At 38.0% G+C, this 16,950-nt stretch overlaps 1 protein-coding gene across 1 annotated transcript; it reads left to right on the top strand.

Annotated features, from left to right (window-relative positions):
• The first annotated feature begins 16,192 nt into the window (after positions 1 to 16,192).
• Positions 16,193 to 16,726, top strand: LOC110924788. Its single transcript, XM_022168781.1, has one exon. It carries the CDS (start codon positions 16,193 to 16,195, stop codon positions 16,724 to 16,726), a length of 534 nt encoding a protein of 177 aa, XP_022024473.1.
• Positions 16,727 to 16,950: the final 224 nt, after the last annotated feature.

Raw genomic sequence — 16,950 nt, 5'->3', positions numbered from 1 at the left:
AGACTGAATATTGGGATCTGGATACGGGAGTATATTCAAGTAGTGGGACACACGGATAAGTTTAAGTGCTTAAAACATTAATATCATATTTCGGAATAGTTGAACTTTGTGTGAAAATTTAAGTGGACCAGTATACTGACAATCTAGGTAAATTGTTTAGAACTTAAAATGAAATGAAGCTTAACGGTGTTGGTGACCTGTCTCATAAGCTGATTTGATCCTCTTACACAAACTCACAAAAATAATGTTTGTAAATATTTCTTTACTGCATTTTATTTCTCTTATGTCAAAAATCCAAAAAGATTTTCAGTGTGTTTTAGCATAAATTTTTGAAAAATACAAAAAGATTTTCGACAACTGGTATTGAAAAGTTGATTTTCAAAATTCCAAGTGCTAAACATGATGAACAAATGGTTTGGGAGAGTGTGTTGTTTTGCAAATTAAAATGATATATCTTCAAGTGGTTTATCAAAGATTAACATTGTAACATTATCTTTGATTGTATAATTTCTGCAAGTGAATCATTAGATCTTTACATGTTATCATCAGAAAATTTATTTTTGGGTAGAGGATGTGCAGGTTTTTAAGCGATAGAGAACCAGGTTCCGATACCTGAAGACTTTGTGATTTCAACATGCCAGACAGCGATCCCAGCATATCCAAAGGGGGAGTCTGAAGACATCTGAGTAGAGATTGTTCGTAGGGAGTCTGTTGATAATGATGAAAAGAAGAAGAGAAAGATTTGAGGGTGCTTACATTGTGATAAAGACTGAAGTCGTTGAAGACTCGACACTTAAGACTCGTCAACATCTGAGGGGGAGTCTGTTGGTGCAGTCATCTGTCGTCTTCGTCTAATGTCGAGTCCGGGTTGCGATGCGAATCTGATCAAGCATGATGTCATCATGTTTAATGATGACATCATACTTGTGACATCATCACAATATTATAATCATCAAAGCATCAGTAATCGACATAGATTAAATTGGTTTTGAAAATTGTTGTAGTGGCCGTTTGGTTTGATTGGACAATTAAAAGGTCCAATAAGGTGTCTTCAATTGAAGGTTCAATAGAAAAGGTTTGCTTGAAGGTTTAGTGATAAGATTCGCTTGAAAGTCAACAGGGAGGTTCGCTTTTGTGGCTAACATGTGGGGTTCGCTTTTAAGGCTAACATGGAGATTCGCTTTTAAGTGCAATGAAAAGGTTCGCTTATTCGGATCATGACGGTTCGCTTTTACAGTTGTGCATATGGTTCGCTTTTTTTGGTTCTGTCATTGGAGCGAACCAGTTTTAATATAAATAGGTTGTCATTCATTTCATTTTGTAACGATTCCAGATTTGATACCGAGGTATTGCCGGTGTTCCTTGTAACTGTAAACGCTGTAAAATCAATATACAAGAGGTTTAAAGTGTGATTCAAGCTGTATTCACGTCCGTTTCTTTGTTTCCGCCTCTGAAACGGATTTGAGCTCTTCCGAACGACTCGTTTAAGTCGCAATCCGATCCTACAAATATTATCGAGATGACCCGTTTAAAAATTTGGTTTTGTTTGCTTAACGCCTTTGGGGGTTTAATGACCATGTCCCGGATATCCTTGGCATCATTCATAGAATGGCCACGACCTTAGCACACGGGTGTAGGCGTACACCCGTCAGTGCATTTATAATTAATAAGGTATAACCGCCGGTTACGAGAATAACTCGTCGCGGGACTATACTATGTGGTGTGTCTATTATTTTTAACCCGGCATGAACCGGGCAACTGAACACATAACAAACATGTAATTCTTTTACAAGTTTATATATAAATAATTATCCCAAGTTATAAAAATGTTTTTGTGCCTTGTGTATTCAAATCAATTTTCTAAACCTTTTCAAAATGAGTCAGTTAAATTGTATTTGCCCGTGTAAACTGACGTATTTTCCCAAAAATGCTAAGTGCAGATACTACTCGTAATAGGCTGGCCTCTCCTTAGCATCAATAAGAGTCTCGCAAGCTTGGATGCATTTAAGTCTGTTGAACTATGTTTCTTTCTTTTGATCCGCCTGTGGATCCGTTACAATCCATTTTGTGATACTTTGATATTACTAAACATTCGGTTTGTAATGAGATTCATCTTTTGCTTCCGCTGTGCATTTAATAATTGTGTTGTTTGACTATGATGATATCAACTACGTCACGATACTCCCCACCGGGCCCACCGGTAATACGTGGAAATATCGGGGTGTGACAACATGTTTGTAACAAGAAAAAAATACAAAAGGATTATTTTTAGAAAAATCATTTTATAAGTTGTAAAAGACTAAATTTTTCGCGAATGATGTTTATGAACAAATAACCACACTTTTAAGGGTAACTAAATCTACTAATTAACATACTAAGTTACTACAAATTTTTATAAAACTTCAAGTTCATGATGTAGTGTAAATTTCAAGATTTTGGTTCATGGTAAGTGTTGGTTGAATTGTTGTTGATTGGTTATGATCTTTTTAAAAGAAAATGATATGCTTTGAAAGCATGGAACCTCCTTTTTTAAGGGGAAACTATGGCAAAATTTTTGTAGAATTTAAATACTTAGAAAAATATTTTTAAACAAGTATTTATTAGTAAATTTTAACCATGGTTTTTCATATAAAATTTGCCATAAATTTTGTTACAAAAGTTACAAATATTGGAGGTTGGTTTTTGAAAAATAAAAGTGACTAAGTATATATTTAGGAAAATATATTTAGAAGTCACAATTTGTGTGTTACTTGTATATTATTTGTATTAGTTATATTATTTTTGGACTTGAAATAATATAAGTTACCAAAATACCAAGAATTAAAATACAAAATATTACCAAAATTCCAAGGAAAGGAATATATAATTTATACCCAAAAATAGGACAAACCGAACAAGGAATATGGATTACATATATATATTCCGGAATTAAGTTCATATATATTTTGACAAATAAATTAAACGGTATTTTGGAAACCAAAGAAACGGAAATTATAACTTTTACAAGTGTTACAAATCAAGAGGCGGAAACTAATGATTTGGTGCAATTCTAGCTAGATTCACTTTAAACTTGTTGTATTATTGATATTGAATGCGATTACAAGGTTTGACAGCACTTCAGCAGCATGCCGGAACAAAAACACCTTCAACTATGTGTTTATGGTTCGCTCCTATGGACCTATTTATAGACAAGCTAGTTCGCTTATACGTACACGTACGTATAAGTGGACCTACATCGTGACACATTAGTGGACCAACTACCTAACCTAATAAGCGAACCTGATCAAGACTTGACACAAAAGCGAACCTAGAAGTGTACATAAAAGCGGACCTATGATAAACATCTAATTCTAGGTTTCCGTGCCATTTCCGATCTGTCTAACTCAAAGACTCGATGAGAGACGTAGTCGACAGACGTAAGTGCACCAACAGACTCCCCCTCGGATGTTGACAGAGTCTTCATAGAGTGTTCGCACAAGTCAATCTACAATCTTCATCAGTCGACAATCTGCCTCTGAAATATCTGTCGCTTCAAGAATCCTCGTTCTCTATCTTCATCATCAACAAACTCTTCTCTCTTGAATGTTGACACGGTGTCTTCAGACTCCCCCTCTCACACAGCTGGGATCGTAGTCTGGAATTCACAACTTCATCAGGTTCAAGATCGTAACCTAGCACTTCAGCACATAATTGTCACCTGGCTCAAAACCTGCACAATCTCTACCTAACCATAAGTTTCTATTAAAAATTAAAACTTTCCAACAATTCAGAAACTATGTTGATAAGCTATAATAATGATTTTGCATTCAGAATCGATTACTAGCTCTTTTCAAACAAATTTACCAGCTTCATATACACTCTCCCAAACCAGTTCTTCAAGTTTAGTACTTTGAATTTCGAAAATCAGTATCTCAACACCAGTTGTCGAAAATCTTTTTGAATTTTCAAAATTTATGCTAAAACACACCAAAAATCTTTTTGAATTTTCTGGATGAAAGTAAAAAATGCAGAAAACAACTATTTACAAACAATATTTTTGTGAGTTTGTGCAAGAGGATCATATCAGTTATGAAACAGATCACAAACACCGTTAAGCTTGATTACGTATTAAGTTCTAAACAATTTACCTAGATTGTCAGTATGTTTGTCCACTTAAATTTTCACACAAATTTCAACTGATTCGAGATACGATATTAATGTTTTAGAAACTAAAACTTAATTGTGTATCACTCCACTCGAATATACTCCCGTATCCAGATCCCAAATATTCAGTCTTACAGGTGAGTATACCACAGCTGATATCTGTAAAGGGGTAGATGCGAAACCGTGAGAGCTCAGGTCAGAACTTCCGTTCAGCAGAGAGATGACGGCTCGACTTTTGGTGGGTCCCCTTTAGAGGATCTTTTATTACAACAGCAAAGATTATCAATTTTATTGTTTAATCAGATTGCTGAGGGCGAGCTTGTATTTTAAAGCTTTTTGCAGAAAGTATTATTCGGGGACTAGGTCAGTATTTCCATACAGCAGAAGTCCCGGAATAATACCCCAGATATCACTGAGCATAAAGACCTAGTATCTCAGAATACGGGACCTTTCAAACAAGATTTCGGGGGTTACCCATATATCCAAGAATAGTTACCCACGAATTAAGCTTCATTCAAACTTGCTTAGGTTTATATCTCGTTTCAATTTACTAAATGTGTGAAAATCTACTGACACATCCGCAGTAAGATTGTTTATCACATTTTGGCTTTACAATTCTTTAGCGTGCTGTGATAGTCCGCTGATGTACTATCATTTCCTCTTTTATGCAACAAAACTCATTTTTCAATTTTATCATGTTTTTGACTTTTTCAAATTTTCTGATGTTTTTGGATTTTCTAAATTCTTACTCCCCCTAAAATTCAAATACATCTAAAAAAAATTGAAAACACACTATACAGAACATGACAACTAATATCAAAAAAACACTTCAATTCTCCATCCGTTTGGCTTAAACAATCAGAACTCCCCCTCACAACAAAACTATTTTCCCATAATGATTTCAAAACACATAAGTTTGTTTTAATCAAAATGGTTTTTCCGGAAAATGAGTTTGATTGTTTTCACCACTTGTAAAATTGGGGATCCAATCATCATATTGTTTTACCAATCTTCTGAATGATAGTTAACTCAAGTTCAATTTAATGACCTTGATTTAACCACTTGTATGATCAACTAGTTCTTATTCTGAACCATTTATAACAATCACAAACATCCAACCACTTGTAGGTTTAGCAATTAAGCTTTTCAAACCTGTTTTTCAACCAATTACCATCTTTTGGTTGAATTCTCAAGGTGCCGATTCCTACTCCTCACTTACAAACCTGGGAGTTCCGGCAATTCCTGCAATACCTCAAACACAAATTTAGAAGGATGCCGATTCATGATCCACAATACCAACTTGGGATCTCCGGCAAGTCAGGTTTTTATTCTTTAAAAAATATATCCACCCAAGCCTGACCTTCCTTGGGTGTAACAACATCTTCTTTCTCTTTACTTTCAATAGGCTTGTAAACACGCCCTTTGGAAGCATAAAAATCTTCGATGCTTTTGGCCTTACCATTGACCATTTTCCAAATATACGTTTTACATTTCCATTGAAAGCTTTTTCAACATCAAATTTCTTCTTGTCAGAATAAAATTGATTTGAAATTTCAACTTTTCCGATTTTAGATCTGTAATTTTTAGCATTTAGTGGCGGAAAATTCACATCGTCCACTATCGGAATTTTCTTTTCAACATTTTTCTCAACACGTGGCTCCTCTGATTTTATGGAATCAGATTCATCACCAGAACTATTACCTGAACCTTTTACAACCCATTTTTGATTTGGCATATTATCTTTCCTTTTTGAAGCACTCTTTGAACATTCTTCTTTCTCAAAAGTTGAATTTTCGAAGCCAGTGAACTTCCGGGTTGACAGTTCAGTCTTTTCAACAACTTTTTCTTTCATTTTACTTGAGACTTCCTGTTTTGGCTTGAAAGTTTTCGGACAATCCTTTGCCACATGACCAGCAATCTTGCATTGAAAACAGGTTCTCTTTTCAATCTTCTTTGGAACTTCATTCTTCTTTAATTCTTCTTGCTTCTTGGCAAGGAATTCCTGATTTGTCTGTCTTCTGAATGATTGTTCTTTTTCAGCTTCTGACGTTTTCCCTGAAACAAACATAGTTTTTGGTTTATATATTTTTTCATTTTTATAGTTTTTCGGTGGGACAAAACCAAGACCTTTCTTTTTGAAATTACGATTATGGTTTGGTTTCTGTCGAAAACTATAACCACAATTGTAACCCATTTTCTTGTTGATTCTTTGTTGATCTCTCGAAGTGTATTGTTTAGGTTTTCCATTAAGATTAAAATCTTTTATTTCGGAAATATTAATTTCTGTTATTTTGAAAACCTTTTGAATCATTTCAAGTCTGACACTTCTTATTGGAAAACTTTCATCTGAATATAATTTGTCAGAACCTTTCAAAGTATATGCCACTTTGACCGATTCATCATTCAAATTAGATTTCGAAAGTAAAAATTCTTTATCATAAACCCGTTTGTCCTTTTTATTTGTCGGCTTTGACGTATTTGACCCAGACTTTGACTCTGTCTTGGACTCCGGATTTGACTCCTCACTGTCATCTTTATCTAACACTTGATCGACCACACTTTTAATCAACTTTGACTCATGATCAGTGTCGGATGACGTATACGTGACATCAATATTTTCTGGCAAGTTATCCGACGGTCCAGACTCCCATTGTAAATTGATTGCTTTATTGACTCTTTCGGAATTTGGATTTCGAGGCGAATATCCATTTTCGACCGGGGGCGGACATCTGTTATAGACCACACTTGGTTTCTTACCAGAAGTCTTTAACTTTTCTTCATCCTTTGTCACGGATTTTTCTTCTTCAGATTTCTTCATTTCTTCAAACGTCTTCAAATCTTTCACCACTGGATAAATCCTGTCAACAACAAAAGTAGAACATGAGTAACTATCTAATAACTTTTTAACTTTCTCAGTCTCTATCTTCTGTGTTGCCAGCTACAACTCTAAATCAGCACATCTCTTGATATGAAAGTTAGCATCATCTAGTTGTCTAAGATAAGCTACTTTCAAAGTATTCATCGCCATTTCTTGTTCACCATTCGAATCAGTATATTTGTTGATTTCTCTGTTCATTGTGTCATACGATTCTTTCAATTTGTGAATATTATGCAACAACTCGTTGTTTTGTTTGATTAACGAATCACAGTTTAAGCATTTTTCAGAAACTTCAACTCGTTCTGCATCAATCTTCACTTCATATTCTGGAACTTCTTTGACACTTCTGCTCGGTTGTAAAAACTCAGCTCTTCTTCTTTTCTCAGCTTTCGCTTCTTCCTTCAATCTCTCTTCCTCTTCTGCCTCTTCTCTGTTCCTTCTTCGTTTTTCTTCAGCAGCTTCCATGACTTTTCTGCACCTTTCTGCACATTTCAAATCATAAGCATTAGCAAAGAAAGCATGAGAAGTGTTTTTGGACATCTCTTTGGCCATAAGATCTTGATCTGGACAAAAATCATCCCAAGTAAAACCTTCTGCTAACTTCTCATCATCTTGTTCAGCCACACACACTTTGCTGTCTTTTGGAAGATACTTATCCCAGGTAAAATTATCATATTTTCCCTGACTAACAACACATGCTCTTTTCGAATTATCCATCACATCTCTCCCATGAGCTGTTTGTGCCTGCTGCTGTGCTGGTGGTGTGATTTGATGATAAATGGCCTTCTTGTGATAGTCATTGTTTCCGAAAGGATTCTGGGCACCGGGAGCTTCACGGTTTTTGCACTCTCTCTTGAAATGCCCCTTCTCCCTACAACGAAAACACGTAACTTTAGATTTATCAAAACCCAAAGCTGAAACGTTTGCATCACGAAAATCATCACGGCCGGTAATTTGTTTAAACTTTTCAGCACGTCTCATCACACTCGCCATACACCATTTTATATCCATCAATTCCATTTCCTCAGCATCAATTTGATCGTAATCCTCTTTCGTAAGCATTGGATTTCCGATCTTTCCTGCAACAAAGCAACTATAAGACTCTAAAATCATCCCTAACAAAGACATTTGATTTTTAGCAATTTCTTCAGTGTAGTCTTGATCATTTTCAAGGCTTAACACAATGTTACACTGAAGTTTTCTACCATTCTTTGTTACAGAAATGTTAGGATCGTAAGATGAAAATCTTGTGCTGCTGCTTGATCCCTTAGATGCCTTCTTCTCAGGAGAATCTTTAACACTGTAAGCAGTTTCGATCTTCGGAGAATACTTTGTAGAATCAGTAGCACCATGCTTATAGTACAAACTGATATCCTGTTCACCATCATAATTCTTCATCCTAGCGATCTTTCTCTGTTCCATCTCATGAGCTTCAAGATGCTTTATGAAATCTCCCAGTGTCATTTTCTTATAATCTGCTTTGTTTGCTCGCAACATCATCAGAAATGTTCCCCATGTTTCATATGGTAATGCATCTGCAAGTTTTTCAATTAATTCATCAGTATCTTTCTTAACACCAAGTTTCGTCATATTTCTTACCAAGTTACAATATTGATCAATTATTTGCTTGGTATTTTCATTTTTCAATCCCCGAAACACATCAAATTCCTTTTTCATGAGAGACATTTTATTCCTGAGCATATCGTCACTTCCAGTAAACTTTGCTTCCAACTCTGTCCAAATCGAATGTGCAGTTCCATCATGTTGAAGCAATATCAGAATATCTTCTTTTATTGCTTGCTGAAGCAAACTAACCATCAATTTCTCATCTCGATATTTCTTTTTATCTGCAGTACTCATTTCTCTAAGTGTTAACGGAGTACCATTCAAAACATCGTTCTTTGTGGGCTTAACATATGGCTCTTCTGTGTGTTCCCACGCATCAAGATGATACGCCTCGACCCAATTTCCAAACCGTTCAGACCACACGTTGTAATCGTCAATATCCATGAGTTTCGGTGGTTTCTGAGACGTTCCGGTTTCGTTTTCAATCAAAGCACTTTGAGTGATCGAAGTCGGGGTTGCAAAAGCGTTATAAAATTCAGTATCCATTGTTCAAATTGTTCACAAATTCACAACAATTTCCTAACTTTTACAAACTGTTCAAATAAGCGAACTGTTCCAAAAGCGAACCAATCAGTGTCTTAAAAGCGAACCCCTAAGTTGACACTTGGAGCGAACCAACTGAATCAAATCAATCGAGCGGATCTCTTTATTGGACCAGAAAAGCGAACCGGAATTTGTTGATTCGAGCGAACCTGTTTTGCTCCTTTGAGCGGACCTGTTTTGACCAAACCAGCGAACCAAATAAACTGACTAAAAAGCGGACCGGATGAACTGACGAATACGTGGACCGTTCGAGCGAACCAACTATTGGATCAGTGAGCGAACCGGTCTATGTCGTTGGAGCGGACCAAAGTGATGAGTTGGAGCGAGCCTGTCCTGAAATTTTGTCACAAAAGCGAACCAAAACTCAACAATGTAACTAAAAGCGAACCAAGTCACTTGCTGACATCATCTTTAGCGCAAATTCGTATTAGCGAACCTCTAAAAATCTTAGTTTCTACGTCGATTTTAGATCTGAAAACTTCAAGGATTTATTAGTTCATGATTCCGAGTGCACTGTGTGATTTTGAGCTTGTTTTACCGTGAAAAATTTTGAAAAAGTGAAGAAAGTGTAGAAAATCAGAAGAAATGCAGCTAAAATGGCAAGAACTCCTCCTCCTGAGCTCTGATACCAACTGTAGGATCGTTCTCGGCCCTGTTTGAGTCGATCAGAGAAGTTTTTATCCAAATCAAGAGGCGGAAACTAATGATTGATATTGAACGCGATTACAAGGTTTGACAGCACTTCAGCAGCATGCCGGAACAAAAACACCTTCAACTATGTGTTTATGGTTCGCTCCTATGGACCTATTTATAGACAAGCTAGTTCGCTTATACGTACACGTACGTATAAGCGGACCTACATCGTGACACATTAGTGGACCAACTACCTAACCTAATAAGCGAACCTGATCAAGACTTGACACAAAAGCGAACCTAGAAGTGTACATAAAAGCGGACCTATGATAAACATCTAATTCTAGGTTTCTGTGCCATTTCCGATCTGTCTAACTCAAAGACTCGATGAAAGACGTAGTCGACAGACGTAAGTGCACCAACAAAAAATATATCATATTTTTGTCAAATAGAAAATACATTATTTTTGCATAGAGAAAAGATATATATATTTTCTTGAATTATTAGAAGATATATTATTTTGAAGAAAATATATATTTTCTTAAACAAACCAAAAATACATTATTTTGGGTGAAAATGGAATTATGAATATTTTCTAAGTTAATCTTGAAAATATATTATTTTTGAGGTTTATATGAAAATATAATTATTTTTGCCAAAGAAAAGTCTATAGATAATTTCTATAAAAGTTTTCTTAAAATGAACATATTTTAAGAATATAAATTGGTGATTTTTATTGGTTAAAGATAATATTCCGGAAAATTTAAATACAAAAATTAAGTATAAGAATACTTAATAAATACAACAAGAATGCGTACCCTCGTACGTACAATTACACACCGGAATACGCCACCAATACTTGGCAAAATACACAAATCTAAAAATACAAGTATAAGTATGCCCATCCTTTGGGAAAAAATTCATGGAAGGATTACAAGACAATATAAGTTAAAATATATTATTTTCACAAATATTCCAACGATTGATAAATATAATTTAAGTTAAAATATTATTATTTTAACAAATAATTATATATTTTGGAATTATATAATGTACATCAAAGATGTAACTCAAAGTATACCAAGATCTCCAAAACAAGTCTTAATGATCAACTAAGATAAAGAGTCATTGCACGACCTAAACGTCTAATAAAACATGGCACGTGTGTAGGTAGTTGTACGACTCGTAGGAGGACCTTTGAATATACGAGACAGCTGGACGCAAACTTGTGAGTTCATATCCCCCTTTTCTCTTAACTTTTTTCGGATTTATAACTCTCGGGGGTGAAATACATGTTACATATGTTTCAAATGGTATGATTTGGCTATGAAATGAACTATTAGATCATGTGAGCATAGGCTGGAACTGAAATGCCAATAACTCTCATAAGAATCATGGACAAAGGTTAGATCTAACGGGTACGGCCGAGCCCCACAAAGGTTATATGACCACTTAGAGTGCTTTAGTGTCCCAGTCGAGGTGATTCGACAACGGTCAAGGGGATTTGACACAGTCAAGGTGATTTGATACAGCCAAGGGAATTTGACACAGTCAAGGTGATTTGACTCAGTCGGGGGATTCGACACAGTCGAGGGGATTCGACACCGATAATTGTCTACTCGGGTTGAGTACTCCCTATGTCTTCACATACATTAATGTCCTTGCAAAACATTAATTGATCTATTCATGGACGCTTTTCATACCTGTTTAAAGGAGTCTCTCAAATGTTTACAAGTTTATCAGTACTCATACAAAACGCATGAACTCGCTCAACTTTTGTTGATGTTTACAAAATTACATGTATTTCAGGAAACAAGTTGGATCTTGGGCGCTAGTGTTGTTTCAGGATGTAAATTTCAAGTTTAGATGTCATCCACTTTTGTTGGTTTGTATCTTAATCAGAGGTTGTGTTGTTTGAAACTTAAATGACTGGTGTTTGTAATAACTTAAACTTTATGAATGGATGAACATCATTTTGATCATATAGTTGTTTATTGTAATCGAATGCAATGAGAACCGATCAAGTCACACGCATACGCTTCCGCAAAAGTCAGGGTGTGACAGTTTGGTATCAGAGCTTCGATTGTAGTAAACTAGGATTCCTTCTCGAGTCTAGACTACAATCACTAGGACTTTCTCACGAAAACATTTTTTACAAAAAGGTTTTTTCATTGCATTTACGAAAGCGCCAAGATCCATGAGTCAAACATTTTTCAAAGAAAAAACAAGGCAAGGACATTAGTAGGGAGGAGAATACCCCAAATTAAAGTGCCAATTGAGGTATAGTCTACGTGAGATAGACTTACCAAAGACAAAATGACCCCCCCCCCCTCCGAAAGGACAAACGATTGTTATATGTGACATGAAGCATCTGTTTGCCTGTTTATACTAAGTAACATATTTATTCATTAATATATATGCGTATAAGTGTACGGAATAATTATTGACGTGAACAAGATACCTTCGACTTCGAATTCTATTATTGTTGTTGACTCGCACGATGAGACTATCGACCTCGCATTTATTGCGAAGCTCATGGCTGGAGTGATTACCAAACGAGATCCTGAGCTTGTTTACGTAGAAGATGGTTGTTCTTCCCTCTCGAATGCGAAGGTGCCTGACTACGGTAGAGATGGCGAGGCGGAGGAGGCAATCTTGGACAACACTCTTGTCAGTGGGACGAGGTCCCTGTGGCCTCGTGAAACAATATTGACGACAATCTTGACCAGGCAAGGAAGATGAGGTACTCATCTTTAAGGTGCCCCACCAACTACTAGGAATTCTCCTTATTCCTATTACGCCTAAGCATCGTGCCTATTCGCGCGTAACGATAACGGATGTTAGCGTGTGGACCACCACAATGGTCCTTTCCATGTCGGAGGTATAAGGACAGTAGTGTCCCCTCTTTGGTTGATTATCTGCTTTGAACGGGGGAAAATTGGGGTGACCATGCAAGACAATTTATTATTACGGGTGCCCACGTAATAACAACTTGTAGTGCATAGGGAATCCTGGTGGACTCTACGGGTCAAGCTAATGATCACCACCCATCCAAAAATTTCTAAGTGTTCACACCCCCATCTAATGGAACAATACTGAGATAGTTGGTATAACACTCTACAAAGCGGGAAGTCTGTCTCTGCCTACTTCGTGTCTGACACTTCTACCCGTATACGAGTCGCTTGGGAACTGATATCTAAGCAAGCAAAGATGGCTAACACTCGGGAAAGATTCAGTAACTTTACACTCTCTGTCACACCTATATGTGGTAGAAATGCACAACCCCCATCTCTTGGGAAGCATACCCGTCTTTATGAAACTAAAGACCTAAGAAGGCCAATGTAGGAGGAAAATAACTACTACTTTCATATTAAGGAACTTGTATCACCGAGGTGATGTAACCTCGAGTCCATTTTTTTTCCTCTGATAAAAACACTAAGTCAAGTTGTCAAGCATATATGAAAGCTCAGTGGTTGTTTTCTTACTTATACATTGTTGATTATATATGCATGTGATATTAGGTGACCACATGTTTGTTTGTGGTGATATATACCTCATAGACAATTATTGAATGATGTCTAACCTACCCCATACCTTTTGCCAGAAGAAAATGCCGCCCAGACGTGACACAGACACTAATACGTTACCAAGGACAGAAGCCGAACTACAAGAGCGCATCTCACAAGCCATCGCTCAGCACGAGGCCCTCCGCTCCGAACATAGCGGTGGTACCTCTGGGAACAACCCCCAATCGGATGTACCTATAAACAATTCTTGAACTGCAAGCCCCTAAATTTCGATGGCACTAGGGGTGCTGTCGCCTTCATATGCTGGGTGGAGAAAACGGACTCCATATTGAGAATGAGCAAATGTGCTCCGGAACAAAGAGTTACGTATATTTCTGGGTTGTTTCTGGATGGAGCGCTTTCGTGGTGGAACCTCAAAGTCCAGACACTGGGCGAAACTGCTGCATACGCATTAACATGGGATAAGCTAAAAGAGTTAATGCGCAAGAAGTACTGCTCACGGTCTGAAATTCAGAAACTTGAGACAGAATTCTGGAGCTTAAAGATGGATGGTCCGAAAATAGCCGAGTATATCCAGCACTTCTATGATTATCAAGGGTCGTTCCCTATCTTGTCGAGCCGGAATTCAAGAGAATCGATCGGTTCATTTGGGGACTTGTGCCTCAAATCCTAAGCATGGTTACTGCCGCAAAGCCTCCAACCATCGCATAGGCTATTGATTTGAGTGTTACGCTTACTAAAGAAGCTCTTCGAATGGGAAAGTTTTCGGAATCCGAGACAAACAAGAAGGAGACTCACGTGGAGTCTTCAGGCAACAACAAAAGAAAGTTTTCAAACCTGAAGACAGGCATCCAAGTCAGTTACGACAACTCTAATACAAACAAAATAAGGGAAGTGAACCCGCCTCGTGGCATGAAAGCTTATGGAGCTACTAATAAGGCCGGTGGTAAGGTTTATTTGGGAACTAAGACGAGATGTGACAAATGCAAGTTTCACCATAAAGGTCGATGTCTAAGGCCTAAGTGCGACATATGCGGAAAAGAAGGACACAACAAGGATGCATGTTGGGCGAAATATCCCAAACAAGGGGGAGATGATAACTGCAACCAAGAAGGAAACGATAATGGTAGGGTTCCAGGTTGCTTCAAATGTGGTGACGTGGAGCACTTTAGGAAAGATTGCCCTAGGAAGGACCAAGCGAGGAAGAGTCTTCACGATCGGAGCTCGTGAAGCACGTCAGGATCCAAATGCGGTTGCGGGTACGTTCCCTACTAACCAACTCTATGCATTCATTTTGATTGACACTGGCGCCGACTTTAACCTTGTATCCTTAGAACTTAAGAACCTACTTGGCCTAGTTTCAAGTAAGTTAGACGTCCCATATTTTATAGAGTGAGAAGGAAAATTCATCAAAATGGATGAAGATGTTAAGGGTTGTACCCTGAAGTTTGGAGAGCGGGAATTTTCTATTGATCTCCTACCTACTGACTTAGGAAACTATGATGTTGTAGTAGGCACGAATGATTATCCAAGGATAGAGCTGAAGTTGTTTGTCATGAGAAAATCATTCGCATCCCTATCACAAATGATGAAACACTTATAGTACACAGCCTTCTTGCAATTGATAAGAGGGCACTGGGCCTCATAAGGCGGTAGATTGCGACATCCCACATTGGTCATCGAGACACAGAAATGCCTCCTATTAGGGTTGCGTAGCCTTCATTGTTCATATTGTCGATAAGGAGACCAAGGAGTCGGAGCTAGAAGACATCCTCGTCGTGAAGAAAATTCCAAAAGTCTTTCCGAAGACTTGCCTGGGTTACCTCCACAGCAACGAGTGGATTTTAGGATAAACCTAGTGCCAAGAGTGGCACCCGTGGCGAAGGCAACTTACCGAATAGCTTCGTTCGAGATACAAGGACTAACGACTCAACTACAAGAATTGCTAGAACGAAGGATTCATCAGAGCAAGCTTCTCGCCTTGGGGAGCTCAAGTGCTATTCGTTAAGAGAAAGAGGCAGTTTCCGTTTATGCATCGACTTCAGGGAATTGAATATCAAGAATCGGTACCCCTTGCCAAGGATTGATGACTTATTCGACCTATTGCAAAGTTCTAGCTACTACTCGAAGATCGACTTGAGGTCAGGGTATCATCAACTGTGAATACAAGAAGAAAGTATTCCTAAAACGGCCTTTAGGACTCAATATGGACATTTCGAGTTCCTTGTCATGCCGTTTGGCTTAACAAACGCACCAGCAGTATTCATGGACCTCATGAATAGGGTGTGCAGGCCATATCTGGATAAGTTTGTGGTTATGTTCATTGATGACATCCTTATATACTCGAAGACCAAGGAAGAACATGAGCAACATCTGCGATTTATCTTGGAACTCTTCGAGAAAGAACAGTTGTATGCTAAGATGTCGAAGTGCGAACCTTGGATTCGCAAGGAAAAATTCTTAGGTCATGTGGTGAATAAGAATGGGATTCATGTCGACCCTGCAATCAAGAACTGAGAAGTCTCAAAGGCACAACTAAGATACGACAATTTCTGGGCATTGTAGGCTATTACAGACGATTCATAGAAAACTTTTCAAGGATTGCTCAACCGCTAACAACCCTAACCCAGATGGTACCTATCTTGTCTTTACCTGGCAGTACAGATGGATTTGCGGTTTATTGTGACGCCTCTCCACAAGGTCTCGGTTGTGTGGATGCAACGAGACAAAGTCATCGCGTACGCATCACGTCGATCGAAAGATCATAAGAAGAACTACAGCACGCACAACCTTGAACTACGTGCGGTGTATTGCGTGTTGAAGATTTGGCATCATTACTTGTATGGATTTGAATATGAGACAACGAAGATGGGATGAACTGTTGAATGATTATGATTGTGAAATCAAGTATCACCTGGACAAAGCAAGCGTTGTGGAAAACGCAATGAGCCACAAGGAACGCGCAAAGCCTCTAAGGGTGCGAGCCTTAGAGATGACCACACAGACGAATCTCGCTACTCGGATTTGTGAAGCTCAGCAGGGAGCGCTGAGACCAGAAAACCTACGAGTAGAATCACTGCGTGGTATGGAAGTGAAATTGTTACCCAAGGAAGATGGAACACTATACTTCATGGAACGTCTTTGGATTCCGTTCCGCGGAAATTTGCGTGTGCTTATTTCGGACAAGGCTCATAGGTCAAGGTACTCGATCCATCCTGGGTCCGACAGGATGTACCAAGACTTTTATTGGCAGCCCAGGATCAAAGCTGATGTTGCTACTTATGTGGGTAACTGTCTTACTTGTGCCAAAGTTAAGGCAGAATACCAGAAACCATCAGGGCTTCTGCAACAACCTGGGAATCCCATGTGGAAGTAGGAACAGATCTCAATCGATCTCAAGATACCCAGAGCCCAAAGAGGACATGATATGATTTTAGTGATTATTGATCGACTCACATGGTCTGCACATTTCTTACCGATCAACGAGTAAGACAGCACAAGGAAGCTAGCAGAGATTTATCTCAGAGAGATTGTGGCGCGTCACGGAGTGCCTATACCTATCCTATCCGACTGGGATGGTCATTTTGTAACAAGAAATCT

This window comes from Helianthus annuus, chromosome 11 (assembly GCF_002127325.2).
Source record: "Helianthus annuus cultivar XRQ/B chromosome 11, HanXRQr2.0-SUNRISE, whole genome shotgun sequence".
NCBI lineage: Eukaryota > Viridiplantae > Streptophyta > Magnoliopsida > Asterales > Asteraceae > Helianthus > Helianthus annuus.
Note: the sequence above shows the minus strand (reverse complement) of the source record. Positions and strands in the feature narration are given on the sequence as shown.